The sequence below is a fragment of the Ictidomys tridecemlineatus genome, chromosome 15 (genome assembly GCF_052094955.1).
Source record: "Ictidomys tridecemlineatus isolate mIctTri1 chromosome 15, mIctTri1.hap1, whole genome shotgun sequence".
In the NCBI taxonomy this organism is placed as follows: domain Eukaryota; kingdom Metazoa; phylum Chordata; class Mammalia; order Rodentia; family Sciuridae; genus Ictidomys; species Ictidomys tridecemlineatus.
Window position 1 is genome coordinate 27,018,985 of NC_135491.1, and position 26,214 is coordinate 27,045,198.

General features: G+C 33.2%; 1 protein-coding gene across 3 annotated transcripts in view; it reads right to left on the reverse strand.

The window, feature by feature from the left end:
- The window catches only part of Itfg1 (integrin alpha FG-GAP repeat containing 1), a 260,497-nt gene that overhangs the window by 221,494 nt on the left and 12,789 nt on the right, over positions 1-26,214 (reverse strand). For all 3 annotated transcript variants that reach the window (XR_013430849.1, XM_005318147.5, XM_021721173.3), the window contains exon 6: positions 1,525-1,619. Coding sequence is in view for 2 of the 3 variants with exons in the window: in XM_005318147.5 (XP_005318204.1) it covers positions 1,525-1,619 (95 nt within the window). In the remaining variant the exon portion in view is untranslated. The remainder of the gene's footprint in view (positions 1-1,524; positions 1,620-26,214) is intronic.

Genomic DNA, 26,214 nt, shown 5'->3' on the forward strand with positions numbered 1-26,214 from the left:
ACTCAGAATCATAAACAGCTTACTACGTAAAGGACTGGCTTTGTTTGTTTTAAATCAGTAAAATTCAGAGTACATTTGGGTGCTAATTTCTTAACTGTTCAAATTGTATTCATAAAAATGTGCTAGCAAATTCATAACAAATTTAGAGTTAATAAAAGGCTTAAAGAACATAATTTTAGTTGTCTTTTCTTTCTTAAATTGTATTACTTTTAGCAGTCATCAGGCCTTTTTTGTTCATTTGCAATTAGTTCAGTGACTAAAAATGTCATAGCAAAATCAGATCATAAGCCTTTGAAAACTGGAGACAAAAAATGGGGAGAAGAAAAAATAAAGGATTTATCTTTGCCTGTCACACTGTACACTATATATGTACACTGACTGAAGATCATGGTGGTAGTTTTTTCTTTTGTTTTTAAATAGGAAACACCAACTAATAATATATACAGAAAAGTGACATATCTAGTGTGCAACAATTTTGCAACTCCTGTTGAAATAATGGACCTGAGAAAACTTATCATAGCTGCTAAAATGATTAAGGAGCAGTATAGTAGACGACCCATGCTGAGCAAACCCTAAGCTAGAGAACAATTTTACACTATAAAAGAAAAGTTAAATGATCAGTCTCCATAATGAGCTGAAACACACAGCAACACACTGGAAGTATTCCTGACCACTACTCCTGCCTGTTGATCCTACAAAGCTGGATTCTGGTTAAGGTTCTAAATCTAAACACTAAGAACAGAAGCCAGAGTAACATGCTAATATCATGAGGATACAATGAGGAAAATCCAGACACAGATAATTTTTTTTTTTTTTTTGTCTGTTGTGAGTCCTGTTTAGCTCCTGGTTTGATAAAAACAAGTGAGATATTTTGAATAATGACAGGATATTTGATGATACTAAACTTTATTTTTTAATTTTTTAGGTTTCAAAATGATTTTTTTTGGTGGCTACAGAGATACAGAGAGTGAAGTATGTATAAATGAAATTATATGTTTGGATTTTGTTTAAAATTATCTGGGGTGGAGAGTCTTGTGTGGATGGGTACAGAAATGAAACATGATTGGCATTCATAACTAAGATATCATTTATAACTAAGCTAGGGAATAAAGTTTGCATATATTTATATTATTTTGCCTACTATTCTATGTTAAAATTTTTCCATGTTGAAAAGTTTTTTTAAAAAAATTGTTTTGGAGTACATAAACTAAATATTTTTCTTTAGCATTAGTCAAAGACTTTTAAAAATAAAGGAAAGAAACATCAGGCAACATGACAAAATTATCATGAATTCATAAAATGGGAGAATTCAAATTTTGAGGTGGATAACAAACAACAACAATAAAATAACTACAAACTTATTTATTATATTCAGTACTGTTTTTAAGTTTCAAATGATTTCTTATAAACTTTTAACAGTCGGGTCTTAACATTCAGTCCACAAACAAGTGAATAAAAGAATAAGTAAAATCTGTAATTCTTAGGCAGTTTAAATTACATATTTCACATTTATGTGCAACTTACCTGCTGTAAAATCTTCAGTCAGATCAATAAATGCATGAGAATGTGGAATTCGCATTTTACTTTTAGTGGTCAAAGCAGGATGCCATGATAAATTTCTAAAATATAAAATAAAAATAACTTTTTTAAGGTAAACATCAAATGAGTTTTGCTCAAGTAGAAAAATCTCCCTGCATGCCAAACATTTTAAGATTATTTGTTTTTATTGAGATATTGTTATTGTTTGGATGGGAGGTGTCCTCCCAAAGCTTACATGTGGCACAATGCAAATAGGCTCAGAGAAGAAATGATTGGATTCCGAGAGTCTTAACCGAACTGGTGAATTCATCACCTTATAGGATTAATTGAATGGTAAAAGAAGGAAGGTGAGTTGTTGCAGGAGGAGGTAGAGCATGGGGGGGTGTGTGGCTTTGGGGTATATATTTTGTATCTGGCCAGGGGAGTCTACCATGTGATTTGCTTCTCTCTGCTACATTTTTCTGCCATGATATTCAGCCTCACCTTGAGCCTCCAAGGAATGGAGTCTCTTGTCTATGGACTGAGACCTCTGAAACTGTGAACCCTCAAATAAACTTTCCCACCTCTACAGTTTTTCTAGTTGGGTTCTTTTAGTCACAGCAGCAAAAAAGCTAACTAAAACAGAAAGTGGCACCAGATATTGGTTGTTGATGTGACCATCCTGACCATGTAGCTCATAAGCTTTTAGAGCATTTTGGAATTGGTTGGAGGAATTTTGAGGTGTTTAAAAGGGCAAGGTGGAAATGCTTTAGACTGTTGTAAGCAGAGTTTAATGGCTGATTCTCATGGGAGCTCAGAAGACCAGACTGCCAATGGGATAGTGAGCAGTGAAAACAGGGCTCAAGAGGGTTCATAGAAGACCTCCACTGGAATTTGGAATAGAGGTCATTTGTGTTATGTTCTGGCTGAAAAACTGTCTGCATTTTGCCCATGATTTGAGACTTTCTGTGAGGATAATTTTAAAAGTGAAGGACTTCTTAATCTGGTGAAAGTAATTTCTAGATAGCATAGCGTTCAGGCGGTGACATGGATATTGCTGGTGGGTATAAGACAAATTTATTGTAATAATCAGGAGCAGAAAGCAAAGCAGAAATATTTGAAAAACTTGGACTTGAAATGTGGGAATAAAACTGGGACTCAGGGGCTGGGGTTACAGCTCAGTGATAGAGTGCTTGCCTCATATGTGTGAGCCCCTGGATTCAATCAGCAGCAACACATTAAAAAAATAAATATTTGTTTGGAAGATCTATCCAGTGGTGAGAGAGATATGTTAAAGTCACCCAAGATTACTTGTGTTGTGGTCAATTTGACTTTTGAACTTGTGAAGAGTTTGTTTGATGAATGTAGATGCTCCATTGTTTGTGTATATGTAATATTTATAATTGTTGTCTTTTTGATGTGTGGTTGCATTATGGCATTTGCAGGTATATGGATGGCACTGGAGAAGATAATGCTAAGTGAAGTTAGCCAACACCAAAAAAACAAATGCCAAATGTTTTCTCTGATATAAGGAGGCTGATTCATAGTGGGGTAGGAAGGGGGAGCATGGGAGGAATAGATGAACTCTAGATAGGGCAGAGGGGTGGGAGGTTAAGGGAGGGGGCAGGGGCTTAACAAGGATGGTGGAATGTAACAGACATCATTATTCAAAGTACATGTATGAAGACACAAATTAGTGTCAACATACTTTATATACAAACAGAGATAATAAAAATTGTGTTCTATATGTGTAATAAGAATTGTAATGCATTCCATGGTCATTTTTTAAAAAATCAATAAAAAATAAAGAATATATCATGTCCACCTTCAACTCAAAAAAATATTTAAAAAAATTGGGCTAAGGAAGTTGCAGTTGTTAAAGACATTACTGCTACTAAAGGAATGCTAAAGACTGCCCAGATACAATAAGAAAGATGGTTTGAGGGCATCTCAGGAGTTGGCAAGACAATACGCATTTCAAGCTCAAGGGAATAAAAGTAAAAATTCTCTTGAGAAGAGATCAGTGGGGCGCACTTCTTGCACAAGAGTGCCTAGGATGTTTTTTCAACAAGTTCAGCTACCTAGGTACTGAGAGGCTCTGTAACTAGGGTCCCCAGAAGCTTGGAAACTGCTCGAAATTGTGGCAGATCTTAGCATCAACCAGGTGATGCTGATTCTTCAGGAATGCAGGATGCTGGACTTAGGGGGTCATGGAGGCTTCTACCATGATTTCAAGGGAGGGCCTGGCAGGCCAGACAAAGCACAGCAGGGTCAGAGTCCCTGGGGGCACCCCTGAGAGGGCAACATATGGAGATGTGGAGGAAGCTGAAGCTGCAGTGCAGATCTGAGATTAAGAAATGCCATTGGTGAGGGACATCATCCTAGGAAAGTTTCAGGATTTGAGCAGAGACAAGCCAACAAAAAGGCCACTTTGAATGCAACCAGTAAAGCCACATGGGCGAATCTACACAAGCCCTTTGGAGAGAACATCATGAGGCCCTGTGCTTCAGATGCCAGACACAGACATGTTTGCCCAGCTGGATTTCAGTCTTGTTTTGGTCCTATGCATTCTTTCTATGTCCTATTTTTCTGAATGGGAATTTTTTTCTGTGCCATTATACATTGGATACTTGTAAACTGTTTTTAATTTTACAGGAGTTCACACTGTAAGATTTCCTTGCATATCAGAGAAGTCTTTGGACTTGAAATTTGAGCAATCTTGGAACAGTTTAGACTATAGGGACTCTTGGGAATGGACTAAATGTATTTTGCAAAGTCAGATAAGTATGAGCTTTTGGTGGCCAGTGGCGGAATGTTATGGTTTGGAAGTGATATGTCAAAAGCTCACATATAAGATAGTGGAAGAAGGTTCAGGGAGGAAATAATTGGGTTACCAGTTCGTAAACCTAAATGAAGGCAGGGTGTGTGTGGCTAGAGGAGGTGGGGCATTGGGGGTATGGCTTGGGTAATATATTTGTCTTTGGCAAGTCAAGATTTCAGCTGCCTGAAATCTTGTGATCATCATGTGAGCTGCTTTCCTTTGCCATACACTTCCTGCTATGATGTCCTGTGTTACCTTGAGCCCCAAGGAATGGAGCCAGCCACTTATGGACTGAGACCTCTGAACCCTAAATAAAGACCCTAAATGAACCTTTCCTCCTCTATAAGTTGTTCTGGTTGGGTTTTTCAGTCCCAGTAGTCACAAAGGTAACTAAAATATATATATATAAACTTTTTGTTCTTTTAAAGTATACAAGTCAGTGGTTTTTAACATATTCACTATATTACTCTCTAATTTAAAAACATTTCCATCACCTCCAAAAGAAACCCCCTACACTTTATGTACTCTCTATTTTCCTTTCTTCTAGCTCCTGACAACCACTAATCTGCTTTTTATTTCTATGCATTTCCCTATTTGGGATATTTCATATAAGTAAATGATACAATATGGCATTTTGTGTCTGGCTTCTCTCATTTAGAATAATGTTTTCAAGTTCATCAGTGTTGAAATATGTGTGAGTCCTTTTATGTTGGACAATATTGTATGATTATCTGCATATGTTTATTCATTCATGTGTCAAAGGACATTGGCTTGATTCCACTATTTTTCTGCTATTAACGTTCATGTCCAAGTATTCATGGAGATATATGATTTCAACTCTTTTCAGTATCAGGAATGGAATGCCTGGGCTATAAGGCAATTAACTGTATGTTTGACTTTTTGAACACTTTTCCAAAGTGGTTTCACTATCTGAGATTCCTGCAAGCAATGTAAGTGGGTGTTAATATCTCCATATGTTCGTTAAATTGTTATCATTCTTATTTGTATTTTCCTGAAGTACAACGATGCTGAGCATGTTTTCATGTGCTTTTTGGATATATGTATATCTTCTTTGGAAAACTATCTATTCATATCCTTAACCCATTTAAAAATTATATTATATATTGCTTTAATATTGAGTTGTAAGTGTTCTTTATATAATTTGGATACTAGATTTTTATCTATTTCTTAATTTACAGTATTTTCCTCTCTGTGGGTGGTCTTTCATTTTCTTGATAGTGACCTTTAAAGTCAAGTTTTTACTTTTGATGAGGTCCAATTCATCTATTCTATTTTCTTCTTATTATTTTTTGGTACCATATTTAATGATTTACTATGTAATGATGCAAGGTTATAAAGATTTACGTGTTCTAAGAGTTTTATGGTTTCAACTCTTTTGTCTTTAATTTTTATTTTAAGAATAAAAAAGCAAATGTTTTAATGTCACAGATGATTTTTTAAGACTGTGGAAAATGACAACGATTCTCTTTAATATATATTAATTCACAGTTTTAGACCATGCAAAAGAATTTATTGATGTGTACCTCACAGTATATGAAAAATATTAACTCAAAAACATATTAAAAAGCTAAAATCATAGAAGCTAAAACGTAGGAGAAAACATAGAGGGTACATCTTAATAACCTTATATTTAGCATTGAGTTCATAGATATGACACCAAAAAAGTTAAAAACAAAAAAAAAGAAGAACCTGAACCATTCAAAATTAAAAATCTTGTGGAAAGGACACATCAAGAAAGTGAAAACAACAACAACAACAACAACAACAAAAACACCCACAGAATAGGAAAATACATTTGGAAATCCTATCTTTGTAAAAGTCTAATATTCAGAGTAAAGAGTACTACTCAAGTACCAGAAGACCTAATTTAAAAATGGACAAAGGTAGAGCAATAGGCAAGAGAAGGAAATGAAAATGGACAAAAATAGAAAAGAAGAAGTCAAATTATCACTATTTATAGATAATATGATCCTATACTTAGAAGATCCAAAAAGCTCCACCAGAAGATTGTTAGAAATAATAAACAAATTCAGCAAAGTAGCAGGTACAAAATCAACATGCAAAAATCCATGGATTTTCTTACAACAATGATGAATCTGGTGAGAAAGAAATCACAAAAATAACTGCATTCACAATAGCCTCAAAAAGTAAATTGAAAGACCTCTACAAGTGAAAATTATAAACTATTGTAGAAAGAAATTAAAGAGGACCTCAGAAGATAGAAAGACCTACCATGTTCATGGATAGACACAATTAATATTGTTAAAATGGCCATGTTACCAAAAGCAATGCAATCCACATTGAAATACCAATGACATTTTCCACAGAACTAGAAAAAAAAATGGTGGAATGAGATGAACATCATTACCCTAGATATATGTATGACTGCACATATGCAACTCTACGTTGTGTAAAACCAGAGAAATGAAAAGTTGTGATCTATTTGTGTACAATGAATTGAAAAGTTTTCTGCTATCATGTATAACTGATTAGAAGTATAAAAAATAAATTTTAAAAAAGTCATAAAATTCATTTGGAAGAATAAAAGATCCAGAATAGTTAATGCAATTCTAGTCAAAAAAGCAATGGAAGCATCACAATACCTGAATGCAAATTATACTACAATGCTACAGTAACAAAAACTGCATGGTACTGGCATAAAAACAGACACACAGACCAGTGAAACAGAAGACACAGAGACAAACACACATAGCCATATCCATCCTTGAAAAAGGAGGAAAAAGACACGCTTTTAACATTATCCCATTTTTCTAGCACCATTTGTTAAAAGCGTGTCTTTTAACAAATGGTGAGAGAGAGAGAGAGAGAGAGAGAGAGAGAGAGAGAGAGAGAGAGAGAGAGAGAGAGAGAGAGACACTAGATCCATATTTCTCATTCTGCACAAAAATGATATGAAAATGGATCAAAGATCTAGGAATGTCACCAGAAGCTATGCAATTCTTAGAAAGAAACATAAGATCAAAAATCCAACATACAGGCACAAGCAAAATGACTTCCCCAATAGGACTAAAACTCAGGAAATAATACCAAGAATTAATAAATGAGATGACATGAAATTAAAAAGCTTCTTTTCAGCAAAGGATACAGTTAAGAATGTGAAGAGGGAACCCATGGAATGAGAGAAAATCTTTGGTAGCTACTTTTCTGACAAAGGATTCATATCAAGAATATATAAAGAACTAAAAAAAAAAAAAAAAAAAAAACCCAGCAAGAAAGTGTTGTTAAAAATAACAAACAATCTAATTAATAACTGGGCAAATGGATTAAACAGATACTTCTCAAAAGAATAAATACTAATGGATGACAAATATATAAAAATATACTCATCATCATTAGCAAGTAAAGAAATGCAAATCAAAACTAAGATTTCATCTCATAGTAGTCTGTGTGGCAGTTATCAGAAACACAATAAGGGTTGGGATTGTGGCTCGGTGGCAGAGTGCTCATCCAGCATGCATGAAGCACTGGATTCAATCCTTAGCACCACATATAAATGAAATAAAGATATTAAAAAATAGAAATAATAATAAATGAAGAAGAGAATGTGGAGAAAAAGAAACATTTTTACACTGTTGGTGGAATTGTAAATTAGTACAACCACTATGGAAATCACTATGGAGATTCCTATCAAGGTTAGGAATGAAACTACCATAAGATCCACTATACTCCTTCTCAGTATTTATCCTAAATAATTAAAGTCAGCATTTTATAGAGATATATGCAGACCCATGTACTATAGCAGCACAATTCATAGTAGCCAAACTATGGAACTAGTCTAGGGTCCATTAATTGATGAATGGATAAAGAAAATATGGTATAAGTATATACAATGGAGTTTTTTTTCAGCCACAAAGAAGAATGAAATTATGTTGCTTGCAGGAAAATTAATGGAACTTGAGAATAATATGTTAAGTGAAATAAAGCAATCTCAGAAAGTCAAGAGTAGTATGTTTTCTCTTATATATGAAAGAAAGAAAGGACAAGGAAAAGAAAGGTGAAGGGTGAGCCCATGAAAATCAAAGAGAAATCAATAGAATAGAGGAAATGGATCAGGTGGAGGGAGGAAGAGAGGAAACAGGAAATTATTATAGAATGATATTGGCCAAATTATATTGAATACAAATATGTAAAAATGAATCTTCATATTATGTATAATTATCATGCACCATTAAAAATATGGGATTTAAAAACAAAATAAATAAAAATGGGCAAGGATTGGACACTTTTCCAAAGAAAATTTACAACTGGCCATTAAGCACATCAAGAGATGTTCAATATAATTTGTAATTACAAAATGCAAATCAAAACCATATGTGACAGCATTTTGTCACCACCAAGATGGCAATAATCTAAAAGTAGAAAATAACAAGTCTTAGGATGTTGGAGAAACAGGATTCTTTCATTTATTTATTTATTTTTAAAAATTTATATATAACAGTGGAATACATTACAATTCTTATTACATATATAAAGCACAATTTTTCATATCTCTGGTTGTGTACATAATATATTCACACCAATTCGTGTCTTCATACATGTACTTTGGATAATAATGATCATCACATTCAACCATCATTAATTACCCCATGCCCCCTTCATTACCCTCTCACCCCTCTGCCCTATATAGAATTCCTCTATTCCTCCCATGCTCCCTCTCCCTATCCCACTATGAATCAGCCTCCTTATGTCAACGAAAATCATTCAGCATTTGGATTTTTGGAATTGGATAATTTCACTTAGCATTATCTTCTCTAACTCTATCCGTTTACCTGCAAATGCCATGATTTTATTCTCTTTTATTGCTGAGTAATTTCCCATTGTGTATACATGCCATACCTTTTTTTTCCATCCATTTATCTATTGCAGGGCATCTAGATTGGTTCCACAATTTAGCTATTGTGAATTGTGCTGCTATAAACATTGATGTGGCTGTGTCCCTGTACTATGCTATTTTTAAGTTCTTTGTATATAGACCGGGGAGAGGAATAGCTGGGTCAAATGGTGGTTCGTTTTCCAATTTTCCAAGAAATCTCCATACTGCTTTCCAGATTGGCTGCATCAATTTGCAGTCCCACCAGCAGTGTATGAATGTACCTACTCCCCCACATCCTTGCCAACACTCATTGTTTGTATGCATAATAGTTGCCATTCTGACTGGAATAAGATGAAATCTTAGAGTGGTTTTGATTTGCATTTCTCTAATTGCTAGTGATGATGAACATTTTTTCATGTTTTTGTTTATTGATAGTAAATCATCTTCTGAGAAGTGTATCTTCAGGTCCTTGGCCCATTTGTCTCTGCTTCACTATAATAACAGAGAAGCAGGATCCTTTATACATTACCATGGGGAATGTAAAATGGTGTAGTTGTGAAGAAATCAATTTTGAAAAGTTAAAAAAAAAAAAACTACCATAGAACCTTCTACTTCTACACTGAGGTATATAGGTAAAAAAAAAAAAAAAGAAAGAAAAACAGATATTCATATACTTGTACAAGAATGCTCTTAACAATGTTATTCACAATATTTCAAAGGTGAAAATAACACAAATGAATGTCACTGCATGAATGGACAGAATGTCATTGACTTTTGCTCCCTACCATCAATCTTTGGATTTGAATAGCTGCTAACTGAAAATATTGGTGGTTGGGGGAGAGAAACTATATGTACAGACATTTTTTATTGCCATTAATCCCTAAACAATACCGTACAACAACTACTTATGTAGCATTTGTATTGTATTGGGTATTATATGTAATCTGTAGAAGATTTAAACTATATGGGAGGATGTACAAATATTATGCCATTTCATGTAAAGGGGTTGAGCTTTCTTGGATTTTAGTATCCTGGAAAATGCACTGAAGTACTGATATCCAGTACAATATAGATGACTAAAAATACAGTAATGTTCTTTATAATTCAGTTTACATGAGATATTCATAATAGGAAAATATATTGCAAAAAAAGATTGCTTGTTATAAGGGGTTGAGGAGCAAGAGACCAATTGCTTAATGGTACAAGGTTTCCTTTTATAGCATAGAAAAGGCATTGGAACTAGTTAGAAGTGATGGATGCATATTAAAAAAAACCATACTAAATAACTCATACAACTAGAGATTTTATGACAAGCATGATTATTAGTTTTATATTATGTGAACATTACTTCATTTAGAAAATTTATCCTATGTTTACTTATATTCCTTATTCAGTTTCCCCTAGTGTTAACATTTAATATAACCAGAGTATAATTATCAAAAGTAGAACATAATACCGGTAGACTAAATCAACTAAAAAAGTAAAAGCAAATTTAAACCACTTCCCTACAATTTCTCATCAGTAGAGAACAATCTAGTATCAAAGGCATTCCTATTTATAAAGACCATACTCAAAATCAGTTTACTCTAAAAGTTCTTTTTTTTTTACAGTTTTCCTAATATACTTTACTAATAAGGCTTTTGTTTTTATTAATGTTACTTGTATAATTTTCCCTTTGATGCTATAAAGTTTCTGCAGAAACCATGACTCATTTATATCAACAATGCTTTACCAGGATCTGACTCCAGGAAATGGTCAGCAGATAAATGATATTTCCTATTCTTTTCTACTTCAGTCAGAAGTATTTTTTTCATAATACTGTGTTTGAGTTCAATATGGAAACATACACAGGCTATCTCTAAAAAATTTGATGCTATTTAAGTCCAACATAATGGTTAACACAGTATTCAACTGACTGGATAGCAAACAAAATTTTATTCATGGATTGATTCTGATGTCTTTGGAAAGCAGAGACACAATGGACTAATTTGTTCTTGGCAGGTGGAATCTGGCAAGAAGATAAGCATTCATCAAGAGAAAACTATCTCTATATAATATCTGTGTTTTACAAACAGCAACCTCTTCAACAATATTTTTCTAACTTACCCTAGCATATACTGGGTCTAAATACACTTCAACCTAAACAAGAAAATCAAGCAGTATCTGCAGAATTTAATTTTATTATTTTAACCAAAAGCCCATAATACAAGATTGCAACAATTAGGGAGAATATATGTGTGTGTGTGTGTGTGTGTGTGTGTGTGTGTGTGTACATATATATATATGCATGTGTTACACACACACACAGTATAAAATTCAGCTCAAGGAGGCTAATCATGTTGCTCTATGTTGAATTATTATCTGAGTAGTTGGTGTTCTCATTCCCTATAAAATTTTTAAGAAATTTACTTGGAAATAAGTTATAGGTAGAATTTTCTTGAACATTTCAAATCAATATTCAAGTTCTTCATAATACTTTAAGTTTTATATTGTTGCCTAGGTTTGCTAATTTACATTTACTTCATTTGAAAGGCACCAGCTGACTCAATAGTTGAATTTTATACACAATGTCTGTTTACCCCTCTGATGTTTACTAAAGGTGGGGGATTGGAAGGGAAGGTTGTAGTTTCATTTGGCAGGGCATTGAAGATGACTGAGAACAGTATGTTATACATAAGCACACACATACAGATGTCTATCAGAATTATGTTGTTTAAAATTTACAATTGAATAAAAAATCATTTGCTTATCTTTTAAATTGCTCTTTGTGTAGGCAGTAAGAAAGAAGCAGATAACATTTTTCAGACAAGTGGATTCAGGTAAACTATAATCTTGTCACATATGGCTTCAACCCTTCTTAAAGACTATGGTTACAAATACAATTTGCTCTGATTACAAGGTAGAAATTGTACAGGTGACAAAGTTGGTAGTTCTAAGTCATATTAAGCCTATTCACTGATGTTTCTTTACTCTAGAAAATTTCAATTATTAGCTTTCCTTCCCAGAAAATATAATTATGTCAATGTGCTCCAATTTGTGGATACTGTCACCCTTAATCTCAAAGAACAACATTTATCAAAGAATGAATTTAAAGATAATTAATGTCCACTGTATCTTTTGGTTGCCTATGGTAACTGCCTGTTGAAATGACTGCTAATCTACCTACTTTTCAAAGAAGAATATGCTTCTAGTCCTGTGTTGTTCAAACATTTTTGCTTAGATATGCTTTAAAAGAATTATGAAAAACTATGTACCTAGTAACACATTTAAGTCTATTTTCAAAAAATAATATGGTTTTGTCAGCTTACATTGCTGCAAAATAAGTAATCTTTAAATCTATAATATTTATTGAACTTTAAAAAAAGATTACTTTAAAAATGTATCTAGTGAGATATAAATGAAATACTAAATATTTATCCATCACTATTTACACCCATACAAATTCAAAAACAAAAAAAAGCTTGAATAAGGTCTTCCTTAATAGTCAGAAATTATACATCTTACCCTTTTATACTTGAACTTATACTTTCACTTTACTTTATTGTGATATAAAATGTTTTTAAAACTTGTAAGCCTTTTTAGTGATGACTCTAGCATAATTCTCAAAAATAATGTCTATGAAGTAATCTAAAAATTGTTTAAATAGGTTGTTTATGAATCCTACTGTTTTAAAAAAACAATGTCTCAGATGAAATTATTTCCACTACCAGTATACAATTGAGGACACATATTGTTATAGTTTGATACCTTATTAAACCAAAGGTAAAACGTTATTGGAAATGAATGTTTAAAAGTGACTGAGCTTTAAAATATATTAATTTATCCTTAAAATAATGTCTTCTTTCTAGAATGAGATAACTCAATATAAAATCTGTCTACTTTTCATTTTTGTAGATATGAATGTTAAGAAATCTCCCTCATACACATAGAAAGATTGTAAAGAAAGGACATTTATGATAGTTATGACTCTCAATGCCCTGAATTCCTGTGTAGTCATGTCAAAAAACATATATCTACCTATCACTAAAAATAATTTTTTAATGTTCCATCATTTAGGTGTTCGTTTAAAGTCATTGAAAGCAAATAATTGGTCTTTGACTGCCAAAATATGTGTAACCCATTCATTAGAGCCATTTCCTTTCGCATTTTTAAAAAAGTCTAACATTACCAAGATTTATCAAATTACTATTGGTTATACAAATTACTCTTCATTTAAAAGTATCTCATTTAACCGGACATACTAAGATTTTGGGAAAACTTTTCATTGCATTGCCAATATATAGTTAAATAAAGTATTCATAAATTATTATATGATTTAAATCAATTTTCTAAACTCTCACTGAAAATATAATGTTAATAAATTATCCTTAAATTTTTAGGTGTAACAAGTGAGTTGCAATTAAAGGTATTTTTCAAATAAAAATCCTTATCTTGTAAATATGTATATTTAAATATTTATAGATTAAATGTTTTTGAGGTGATGTACAGAAAGAGAAATGGAACAAAAAGGTGTGGATAAAATAATCATTGGCCATTAAATTTTGAAACTGGATGACAGTTCCATTATAATCAAATTCATTCTCTTATCCTACCTTTACAAATATTTGAAGTTTTTCATAGTGAACAATTAAAAATAAAACAAATTTCGAGGTGCTGATTTAGTTCATTCAGTATAGGGAAAAGGCCATATAACCCAATTAGAAAAGTCAGTCCTTGCTGTTAAATCAATGTTTCAATGAAAGTTATTTCTGCCAGAAATAAATCTCATGTTTCCAATTCAAATAAATGTGTTAATATGTCATTTAAGGAATATTATAAAAACTGTTGATAAATTACAGAATATATTTTGTAAGACTGTACTAAAAGGAGTCATGATTAAAATCAATACAGTTCTGATACTTATTTTTTATAAAATAGTACATTAAAAACAAAACAGTAACGTAACATGCTATTTATCATTGTTTAATTTAAAGCAATGCAATTCAATGTTATATGGATAAAAATAATCCATAAGAAACATGATTTTAAATTGTCCTTCAATAAATATGCGTGCACAATGAACTTGTATTTGACTTTTGGAATATACTTAAATAAAAATAGAGTATAAAAAAGAAATAACATTTCTTTTTCATTTTATTAATTACAACCAACTTTTCCTTTGATATTAATAAAACAAAGATATATACTGTAGAAAAATTGGCTCACAAGGTAGCATGCAAATTTATTTGTTATCAATAGGATACAGAAAATAGCTAACATGAAAACTTCATCAGAAAAAAAAGAGGCTTGATTTTAAATAGTATTCTCTTGATATGATTTGCTAGGATATAATGCTGTATTATAGAAAAGTACTTGTCAAATATGAAAAAAATTATGTGAAAATTTTGTCCTTGAATTTGGTAGTCCTAGATAGCCTTCTAGTTACATCTGAAACCATCACTGTCATTATCCCAAATGACTTTGGCATAAAATGAATCTTTCCAGTTAATGATGTACCCTAGCAATAGAGTACTCAGAGTAGCTGAAAGTTCTACTTTTTGAAATTTGGTATTCCCTATGGATGCTGTCTTGGTTTTGCTCTTACAAGGATCTCTCTCAACAATAATTAATTCCTTGTTAATTGTCAGGGATAAAAGAGGCAGAGTTATTAAAATTATCATTACTGTTGCAAATTCACCCTGGGGAATCTGAATTCAGAATATGTCTATGTACACAAAAATGTTTGCTTTCGTAAACAAGCTTTATCTCAAGAGAAATACATATAAGAAAGAAAACTAGAAACTCTCTTAGTTTAGCAGATCTTGATTAAAAGGAGGTTTCTCCTGCTTTTGGAACTTCTGGGTTTTCATCCCGCAGGAAATGAAGCATTAGTAAGATTTATGAAGGGTAAGAAATATGGAATCTTTATGTAAAGGAAGAAGTTACAGTGAAAACAAGTACATGGTTAGATACAACAATTTTAGTTAAGAGCAATTATGAAATGTACGCATCTAGAAGATGATTTCCATAGAATGATCTGTGCTTGAATATTCTTTTGCCAGTATAGTTATTGTAAGATAAATAAACATAGCCTTCTATGTTGTGTTTGCAAGGACGAAAACATTATTTCCCATCTCAAATGGTCTTTTGCATTTCAATTTTTATACATATTCATATTTGTTTCTTTTTTCAATTTCTAGCATTTTTTGAAGGTAGTTATTGTTCATGAATCAGTATTTTAAGGACTAGGATGCTTGATTAGTATATATTGGCTTTGTTTTATATTCTTATTTTTTTAAAAAAGAATATATTAGAAATTTTTTTATTGTTTTAAAGTTTTTTATTTTTTTTTAAATTATTTTATGTATTTTTCCTCTCACGTATCTATTTTCCTTGACTGCCCTTCTCTTTTTCTGCTACTAGCCAAACTCTATTGTTCTCTCTTTCACTCATCCTTTAATTTTTTACTTCTATTTTTTCTTTCTTCCCCCATTATCATCACATCCTCCCATCACTTCTCTTCTCTCCCTGTCCAAAATTTGAAATTGTAAACCTTTTGCACACATACTTCTTTTACTGTAGGCAATAACTGATCACATCATTTCAGTTTATTGTGACACTGCAGATGTCCTAGCAGAAACTATTTGGGATAATGCTGTACACTGTTTGTATGGGTTGTTGTTAATATTTGTTTCCCCCGAATGGTGAAGTACTTACTGGAAACTTTCCAGTACACATAAGTCCACAGGGTAGAAATCTACTGGCTCAGATCCATACTGTTAGATGGGTAGAAACATGACCAACATGAATAAGAGAATCCATTGACACAATAGTGCAAGAAAAGTTAGAGAAGTAGCTTAGAAAATTCATAGTTCAACTGATCTGCTAAGTAAAGGACAAGGTAATAATGAAATCAAAAAGAAAATACAGGATTTAGCTGGGCATGGTGGTGCATGCCTGCAATCTCAGCGGCTCGAGAGGCTGAGGCAGGAGGATCACAAGTTCAAAGCAAGCCTTAGCAATGATGAGGTGCAAAGCAACTCAGTGAGACCCTGTCTCTAAATAAAATACAAAATAGCAAGGAGATTTTGCTCAGTGGTTAAGTGCCCCAAGTTCAATCCCTGATTACTCTCCCTGCAAAGAAAAAAGAATGAAAGAAAATACAGGAAATGAATAATCACTTCAATAAAGAGAGAAATTCTGAACAAAAGTCCAGGTGCAATGGCACATGCCTGTAATCCCAGCAGCTGAGGAGGTTGAGGCATGAGAAACATGAGTTCAAAGCCAATCTCAGCAATGGTGAGGCTCTAAACAACTCATTGAGACCTTGTCTCTAAATAAAATACAAAATAGGGCTGGGAGGTAGCTCAGTGTTGAGTGCCCCTGAGTTTAATCCCTGGTACAAAAAAAAACACAACAACAACAAAAACAAACAAACGAACAAACAAAAAACGAGAGAGAAAGAAAGAAAGAAAAGCTGAACTAAAAAATATCGAGAAGAAATCCTCAAAATGAAGGAATCTTCAAAATGAAGAAATTCTCAAAATGAAGGAATCAAAAAACTAAATTAAAAATTCAATGAAAAGTATCTCTAGCACACTAGACCATATGGAAGACAGAATTTCAAGCAATAAAGGCAAAAATATATAATCTTGAAAATAATGTTGACCATGGAGAAAAGATGTGAAGAAACCATGAAGAGAACTTCCAAGATACATGGGATATCATGAAAAGACCAAATTTAAGGTTAGTCAGATTGGTAAAGGCTTGGGGATACAAGCCAAAGGAATGCAGTTTTTTCAACAAAATAATATTAGAAAATTTCCCAAACCTTAAAATGAAATGGAAGATCACATATAAGACGCTTATTGAACCCCAAATATTCAAACTTACAACAGGCCAATACCAACACACACTATTGTGAAAATGCCTAACATACAGAATAAGGATTGGGGAAAAAAAAAAAAAAAAAAAAAGCAAAACCAAAAACAGAACAAGAATAGAATACTAAAGTGTTGAGAGCCACAGTTTAGTCAGAATGATGCCTGGCATTTTTGCCAGAGGGAATGGTTGAAAGGTGACCCTGCTCCAGGATTAGGGCAGCTCAGGAATTAGGGCGGATCCTGCTGGGATTAGGGCGGATGCTGCTACTCCTGTTACTTGGGACTTCCCATTGAGTTCTCGCAGGATTCTGAGAGAATTGGCGTGCATAGCCCTGTGGAGGCAGTGTGTTCCCGGGAAGTGTGTGTAAAGTGCCGGTGAGAGTTCGGGAATAAAGGTTGCTGTTTGAACCTACAAGGCTGTGTGGAGGCTCGGTTATTTTGTGCCCAGCCAGACTGTGGCACTAAAGGATTTCAGAGAAAAATAGCACTTCACATTTAGCGGAAAACTAATCTGGATCTCAGCTGATTTCTCAATTCAGACCCTAAAAACAAGGCGATCTTGCAATAGTATATACAAAGCTGTGAAAGAATATAAATATCTATCAAGAATACTACACCCAGCAAAATAAAGCTTAAGAACTGATGATGAAATAAAAACCTTTCAGGATAAAAAATCACAACTAGAAAACCTACAATACAAAATGTACTCAATATTCCATGTAGAATGAAAAGTGAAAGTGAAAACCAGCAAAGGGAGGAACTACACTAGAAGTACAGTCAATCAAAGGAAAAACTAATTCAAATTAAAAGCCAGAAATAAATCAAAATGACACAGAATAAAAATCAATTCTCAATAACAACATTGAGTGCAAATGGCCCACGCTATCAATCAAAATACACAGACTAGCAAATTGGAAAGAACCAACAATGTGCTATCTCCAAGAGACTCACTCATAAGCAATGACATCCACAGACTGAAGATGAAAGGATGGGAAAAAATATATATCATTAACATTGACATCTTAAACAAGCAAGGGTTTCTAATCTCATATCAGATAAAGTGGACTTCAAGCCAAAGTTAATCAGAAGGGAAAAAGAAGAACATTTCATATGGCTGGAGGGAATTATACATCTATAAGGCAACAATTACAAATACATATGCCCCAAACAATGGAGTATATATATTCATCAAACTCTTCTCAATATCAGGAATCAAGGGGTTGGAGTTGTGGCTCAGTGGTAGAGCAGTTGCCTGGCATGTGTGAGGCCCTGGGTTCGATCCTCAGCACCGCATACAAATAAATAAAATAAAATTTATAACTAAACAAAAAAAAAGTATCAAATAGACCACAACATAATAATACTGAGTGATTTGAACAAACTTTTCTCATAACTGAATAGATCCTACAAACAAAAACTCAATAAAGAAGCAATAGACCTAAAAAATGCAATCAATAAATTACACTGAACAGACATATATTGAATATTGCGTCCAACAATATATACTTCCTTCTTAGCACCAAAGGATACTTCCCTAAAATACACACATCTTAGATCATAAAGTAACTCTTAGCAAATACAAAAAAACTGAAAATATCTTCCATTTTATCAGATTATAATGGAATAAAATTAGAAATCAATGATAACATAAAACATAGAAACTACTCTAACATCTGGAGACTAAATATACTATTGAATCATCAATGGATAGCAGAAGAAATGAGAGGTAAGTGAGAACAGTGAAACTACTAAGGCAGTTTTAAAAGAAAGTTCATTGCATCAAGCTCATTGATTAAAAGAATAGAAAGTCACCAAAAAAATAGTATGATATTACATCTCAAACTTTAGGAAAAGAAGAACAAATCAACCTGAAAAGCATTAAGAGACAGGAAATAATAAAAATCAGAGCCAAAATCAATGAAATTGAAATTTAAAAAAATTTTTTAAAAAAATCAACAAAACAAAACTGGTTTTCTTAAAATATGAGTAAAATCAATATGTCCATGGGCAAGCTTCCCAAGAGGAAGAGAGGAAAAAACTCAAGTTACTAAAATCTGTGATGAAAAAGGAAATTCAAGAAGGACATTACTGAAATACAGAGGTTAATCAGAAACTATTTTTGAAAACATATACTCCAAAACAATAGAAAACCTTGAAGACATCAACAAATTTTACCTAACAAATATTACCTAATCAAATCGAAACAGGACATAAAAAATTTAAACAGATCAATTTCAAGCAATATTATTGAAGATGACATCCAAAGTCTACCAGCAAGAATGGGGTCCTAATTAGAATAAGTTATATTCCATGTATATAATGTCAAAACACACTCTAGTGTTATGTATATCAAAAAATAACAAAAAAAGAGAAGAATATGAATCAAAAGTTCTCAGCCGAGTGCTATCAGAATTTCAAAGAATACCAATCCTGCTTAAATTACTCCATGAAACAGAGTAAAACTCATTCTATGTAGCTATTATCACCCTGATACCAAAACCATGCAAAGACACATCAAGGAAAGAAAACTTCAGACCAATATCCCTGATGAACATAAATGCAAAAATTCTCAATAAAATACTGGTAAACTGCATACAAAAAATTTTGAAAAGATAGTGCACCATGATGATGTGGTTTCTTTCCAGGTATGCAAGTTTGGTTCCACATACAGAAATCAACCAGACTTAAAGACAAGAATCATATGATTATCTAAATAGATGAGAAAAAAATTGACAAAATACAGCATCCATTTGTGTTCAAAACCCTAGAAAAACTACGGAGAGTAGGTACATATCTCAAAATTATAATACCTATGTATATTAAACCTGAGGTCAACATCAATCTAAGTGGAGAAAACCTGACAGCGTTCCCTCTAAAATCTAGAACAAATAGGGATGTTCTCTTTCACCACTTAGATTCCACATAGTCCTTGAACCTCTAGCTAGAATAATTACACAAAAGAATGACATTAAAGGAATTTAAATAGGAAAAGAAAAGCTGAAACTATATCTATTTAACGACTACATCATTCTATATTTAGAAGACCCCCCAAGAAAAACTCCATCAGAAAACTTCTAGAACTCATAAATGAATTCAGCAAAGTAGCAGGATATAAAACTAACACCCATAAAGCAATTGTGTTCCTATACAGCAATGATGAAGCAACTGAAACAGAAATTAAGAAAACTATTCCATTCATAGTAGCTTCAAAAAAAGAAATCAAATCAAATCAAACCAAAACAAAAAACTTGGGAACTAATCTAACAAAAGAGGTGAAAGACGTCTCCAATAAAAACTACAGAACACTAAGGAAAGAAATTGAAGAAGACCTTAGAAGATGGAAAGAGCTCCCATGTTCTTGGATAGGCAGATTTAATGTTGTCAATACTACCAAAAGCACTATACACATTTAATGCAACTCTTATTAAAATTCCAATGATGTTCTTCATAGAAATAGAAAAGGCAGTCCTGAAATTCAAAGGCCGAGGTTAACTAAGTCAATCCTTTGCGAGAAAAGTGAAGCAGAAGGCATCTCAATACCACGTTTTCAATTATGCTACAGAGGTTTTCAATTACAGTACAGAGCTATAACATGAAAAACAGGATACTATTGGTATCGAAACAGACATGAAGTCCAATGGAAAGACTAGAAGGCAGAGACAAACCCACATAAGTACAGCTACCTCATTCTAGACAAAGGTGTCATAAAAATGAAATTAAAGCATCTTCAACAAATGGTGCTGGGAAAACTGGAAATCCACATGTAGCAGAATGAAATTGAAACACTATCTGTCACCCTGCACAAAACATAAGTCAAAGTAGATCAAGGACCTAGGCATTAGACCAGAGACCCTCTGCTTACTAGAAGAACATCTAGGGTCAATTTTCCATCAGATTGGTTTAGGAACCAACTTCCTCAATAAGACTGCTAAAGTGCAAGAAGGCAATTCAAGAATCAACAAATGGGATGATAGACAACTAAAATAATCTTCACAGCAAAGAAAACAATAAAGAATATAAAGAGGGAGACTATAGAACAGTAGAAAATCTTTGCCACCTGGACCTCTGATACAGCATTAATCTCCATGATATGTAAAGAACTCAGAAAACACCAAAGAGGCAAAACAAAACAAAAAACCCTACATAATCCAATCAATGAAAGGGGAAAGAAATTGAACAGGCACTTCATAGAAGAAGAAATACAAATGGTCAACAAATATATGAAAAAATGTTCAATGTCTTTAGCAATTAGATAAATACAAATTAAAGCTACACTGAGATTCTATCTCACTCCAATCAGAATGGAAGCAATCAAAAATACAAATACAATAAATGTTGATGCAGATGTGAGGAAAAAGGTACACTCATACACTTCTGGTAGGACTGCAAATTGGTGCAATCACTATAGAAAGCAGTGTGGAGATTCCTCAGAAAACTTGGAATGGATCTACCAATTGATCCTATTATCCTACTCCTCGGTATGTACCCCAAGGACTTAAAATTAACATATTACAATGACACAGCCACAATAGACAAGATATGAAACCAAACTAGGTGCCCTCCATCAGATGAATGAATAAAGAAATTATGGTATATACACATAATGAAATATTATTCATGTATAAAAAACAATGACCTTGTGACTTATGCCAGTAAATGGATAGATCTGAAGACTAACATGCTATTAATTAGCCAATTTAAAACTCCAAAGGCCGAATGTTCTGAGACATAGATGCTAACAACAATAAAGTGGGGGAGGAGTGCGAGAACAGAAGTTCAGTGGATTAGACAAAGGAAAATGGAGGAATGGGAGGGGATGACAAGAATAGGAACGACAGCAGCAGATTGAATCAGACATAACTTTTCTATGTTTATATATGCATATACCACCACTTAAATTCAACATCAGGTACAAGCAGAAAAATGGACTTCTAATAAGAATAAGTTATATCCATGTATGCATAATATGTGAAAATACACTCTACTGTCATGTGTATGTAACGAGAACTAATAAAAAAGTACGCATTGAAAGTATGTTTTAAAATAAATAATAACCTCTCTACTCTAAAATAAATGAATAAATGAAGGGTGAATACATTGTGAAAACAATAACTTAAGGCATTCATTTAGAATAAAAAAAAATTCCCTTAAATATCCACCAAAATCAAACAAAGCCATGTGATAAATCATCAGGGAATTTAATTGGCCCATCTAAAGTGTCAAGCAAATCTCCAGAAAATATAATATAATTATGTATCCTTAAATAACTATAACATTATTTCATTGAATAGATTGTTCATTCCTTTGGTTTGTAATTCTATGCCTTTCTCTAACCCAATAATTCTTAAATTTGGTCTTTTTATGTTATCCTTTAATTCTTGACTGTTCTGCTCATGGTTTCTTACCATCCTCATTGTGTGGTCAACTTTATTTTCAAGAGTACATATTTTATCTTCATTGTCTGAGATTCTGTCTTCTAAATGATCTAATCTCCTGGTGGTGCTTTCTATTGAATTTTTAATTTGGTTTATTGTTCCCTTCATTTCAAAGATTTCTGGTTTTTTTTTTTTTGTTGTTGTTGTTTGTTTGTTTGTTTGTTTGTTTTGCAGAACCTCCATCTCCTTATTGAAGTCATATTTTGCTTCCTATATTTGCTTATGTAGCTCTTTATTTAAATGATCTTTTGGTGCCTCTATTTGATCTCTTTTATCATCTGTTAATTCAAAGAACATTTTAATTATGTATATTCTGAACCCCTTCTTTGTCATTTCTTCTGCTGTGCTGGCCATGGATTCTAATAATATAGCATCTTGCTTTTTGTATGGAGCACTTTCTTCCCTTGTTTTTTCATGTTGTTTGTGTGTCTTCCTTTCTAGTACTGCAGATCCAAGGTGTTATAGATTTTACCCTGTAGGCTGACAGTGTCCCTGCAGGGTTCTAATACCTCTCTTTTAAGGGGGAAAACAATATTAACAGATCCCAATACAAACAATATACAGCTTTAAATCAAATAGCTGTTATTAAGATGTTTATGGTTTTGTCACGATATATAGAAATGTTGAGTTTAATTATTATCTACGATATAAACAGTAGGTTTGCAAAAGGATCTGTACTTTCTGATGGTGGACAAAGAGAGAAGCAGGTATAGTGTGTAGGATGAGATGTTAAGGAGGTAGGAGAGGAGGATACAAAATTATTAGATCTTAGGATGCATAAAAGAAGAATCTAAAGAAGTTGACTAGTAGCAGGAGAAAAGAGGAAAGTGATTCTGGGGAGAAAAGTAAGTGGGAACAAAATAGAGTATAAAAAACAAACATACAAATTAAAACAATGAAAATGTAAAAATAGGAGATAAAAGAATATACAACACAACTGTAACATATTATTCAGATGTCCCAGTCCTCAGTAGCCTAATTCATAAAAAGTACTTGGTTTCACAAATGTGATGTGAGGATGGGAGTAGAGAGGGAGGGTTGGAGGGAGGGAGGGAGGGAGAGAGAGAAGAAAAAGAAAAAAGAAAAAAAAATCTAAGGAAAATTTAAGGATTGTTTTTGTTGGAGTTCAGTATCTTTCCTCTTTCCCATCTCATCCAATAGGTGAGGTTGTCTGTTGTTTGCTAGTATCTCCACCCTCAGGATGTGAAGGTTATTAGGGTGGGAGGGTTGGTCTTGTGGGTGATGCTGCTGGAGGTGTGGTATAGCACTTGTCAGTCCTGGAAGGGAGATTGCACCCCCAAGGAACTCCTTTTGGGCTTGCTCATGTGAAGTGGGTGCCTGGTCTTTTCTCCTTATGTTGCCTATAGACCTCACAATTCATGGTCTCTAATTTAGTCTGGAAACAGTACCTCAGTTACCTATTCCTTTCTACTTCCCAATCAGGAACCTCTATCCCCAGAGGTCTTGTGGGCTGTACTCTGGGGCCTGCACACTTGTCAAAGAGAGGTGTTTTGTATTGGGTACTACAGGACCAGGCTTTTCGAGCTATGGGCAGGCCACATGATTGCAAGCACTGTCTTGGGTTAGTGGCTGCAGGGGAGAGAGAGGAATTGGGGAATATAGGTACCTTGATATTGCTTCTAGGTCCCAGCCAGTGTCCCAAGCTGGGAGTTGCCCCAATTAAAGATGGTGACAATCTATTCAATGATATAATACCAGAAAATTTTCCAAACAAGAAGAATGAATTGGAAAATCAAATATAAGAGGCTTACCGGACACCAAATGTACAAAATCACAATAGATCCACACCAAATGCCTAGCATAATGGACAGGGAGAGAATTTTAAAAGCCAAAGAGAAAGAAACCAGATTACATATAGGGGGAAACCAATTAGGATATCTGTAATTTTTCAACCCAGACCCTGAAGGCTAGATCCTGGAATAACATACACCAAGCTCTGAAAGAAAATGAATGCTAACCCAAAATCTTATAATCACCAAAATTAAGCTTTATATTTGATGACAAAATAAAAACATTATCCATAATAAACAAAGTTATCAGCAAAGTCAGGTATTACACTAAAGGAAACCAAGTCAAGTTAAATACCAAAAATAAAGAATTATGACCAGGAATACAAATAATGGCTCGATAATAACCCTGAATGTTAATGGCCTTAACTCACCAATCAAAAGACATAGGCTGGCAGAATGGATTTTAAAAAAAGACCCAACAATATGCTGCCTTCAAGAGACTCATTCAATAGGAAAAGACATGCACCGACTGAAGGTGAAAGGTTGGGCAAAAATATACCACTCACATGCACTGTAGAAACGAGCAAGGGTTTCCACCCCCATATCAAATAAAGTACACTTCAAGCCAAAGTTAATCAAAAGGGATAAAGAAGGATATTACATAGTGTTTAAGGGAACCATACAGCAACAAGACATAATAATTATAAATATGTATGCCCCCAAAAATGAAGCATCTCTGTTCATGACACAAACTCTTCTCAAATTCAAGAGTCAAATAGATCCCAACACAACAATTCTGGGTGACTTTTAACACACTTTTGCACCATTGAATATATTTTCCAAACAAAAACTAAAGAAAGAAACTAGAGAACTCAATAATACTATCAATAACAGTTTGGATGAATGTATATAGAATATTTCATCCATCAATGAATGAATACACTTTCTTCTCAGTAGCACATGGATCCTTCTCTAAAACAGACCACATATTATGACAATTGCAATTCTTTGCAAATACAAAAACATAGAGATACTACCTGCCTTTTATCAGATAATAATGGAATGAAATTAGAAATCAATGATTAAAATAAAAAACAGAAGCTACTCCAACACCAGGAGACTAAATAATATGTTACTGAAAGAACAATGGATTGCAGAAGACATCAAAGAGATTAAAAATTCTTAGAAGTAAATGAGAACACTGATAACAACATATTGAAATCTCTGGGACACTATGAAGGCAATACTAAGAGAAAAGTTCGTTGCATGGAGTTCATTAATTAAAAGAAGAAAAAGTCAATAAATGAAATAACACTGTATCTCAAAGCCCTAGAATAAAAAGAAGAAATCAACACCAAAAGCAGTATAAAACAGGCAACAATTAAAAGCAGAGCTGAAATCAACGAAATTGAAACAAACAAACAAACAAAAACAACTGAAAAAACTGACAAAAAAATGCTGGTTCCTTGAAAAACAAATAAAATTGATAAACCCTTAGCCGTGTTAAAAAAGGAGAGGGAGAGAGAAAAACCCAAATACTAACATCCATGATGAAAACGGAAATATCACAACGGACACTACAGAAATACAGAAGATAATTAGAAATTACTTTGAAAAATTGTATTCAAATAAAATACAAAATATTGAAGGCATGGACAAATTTCTAGAGTCCTATGATTTGCTCAATCAGAATAACATACACAAGTTAAACAGATCAATTTCAAGCAATGAACTTGAATAAAATCTATCAACCAAGAAAAGCCCAGGACCAGATGGATTTACCACTGAGTTCTATAAGACATACAAGGAAGAACTAATACCAATAGTCCTCAAATTATTCCATGAAATAGAAAAAGAGGGAACACTTCCAAATTCATTCTACAAGGCCAACATCACCCTGATTCCAAAACAAGCCGAAGGCACATCAAAGAAAGAAAACTAAGACCAATATCCATAATGAACATAGATGTAA